Genomic DNA, 881 nt, shown 5'->3' on the forward strand with positions numbered 1-881 from the left:
ATATATATTTAAATTAAGATATAGATATAGATATAGATATAGATATATACATATACATAGATATAGATATAGATATAGATATAGATAGAAATATAGAAATATAGATATATATATATATATATTATATAGTAGTATCTAACATACCAAGTCCGACGGGCTGTACAAGTCTATCCACCAGATGAATCTTCTTGCCCTTGGACGCACGCACAGCACCCCCTGCCAGCAACATCTTCATAGACTCCTCAATGCCTACCAACTTAGGCAATCGCTGAGTGCCTCCCCCGACGGGCAGTCGCCCAGACATCACCTCTGTGAAGGCAAACTGCCGAAAGGGAAGATATACGAACGTTAGGGGTGTGCACATGAGTATATGTATATGAAGCTTTCCTTGCGTGTATTTGGGTGCGGGGTTGCATGTGTATTGTGCGTATTTTAGATTTGACCTTGAGGCTGATTATTGTAGTTGTGCAGAATACCACAGCAGACAATCCCAGGTTCTCTAAGAGACGGGGATTCTATGGCCGAGCTAAACAACCTTCTACACCCCATAGTTCTAACTTCTAATGCGTACCGTATCAGATGTGTTAATCATCTTAGTTACCGAACTTCCAACTGTGTATATATACAACGTCAACCATCAGATATACCTTCGTCTTAGGAGAGTCGGTTGCCACTCTGGAGTGGCAAGCGAGTACCAGGTCCAGCCCAGCACCCTCACACAGGCCATCTACAGCGGCGACAAAGGGGATGTTGGACTTCTCAATTCGGTTCAGGATCTCTTGCCAGTTACTCGAAGCCATCATCAACTATGTGGAATACATTACGGTGGCGAATTAGGAAATGAAATGAAATAGATACGATATATTCATATATAAATATAC

The 881-nt window shown here is 41.5% G+C and overlaps 1 protein-coding gene across 1 annotated transcript; it reads right to left on the reverse strand.

Moving 5' to 3' along the window:
• Positions 1 to 121: 121 nt before the first annotated feature.
• On the reverse strand, positions 122 to 322 carry SARC_17483 (hypothetical protein; the record flags this gene model as incomplete). Its single annotated transcript, XM_014288423.1, has 1 exon — positions 122 to 322. A coding segment is annotated over one exon (201 nt), but the record flags the coding sequence as incomplete, so codon positions are not given.
• Positions 323 to 881: the final 559 nt, after the last annotated feature.

This window comes from Sphaeroforma arctica (genome assembly GCF_001186125.1).
Source record: "Sphaeroforma arctica JP610 unplaced genomic scaffold supercont1.10932, whole genome shotgun sequence".
Classification (NCBI taxonomy): domain Eukaryota; class Ichthyosporea; order Ichthyophonida; genus Sphaeroforma; species Sphaeroforma arctica.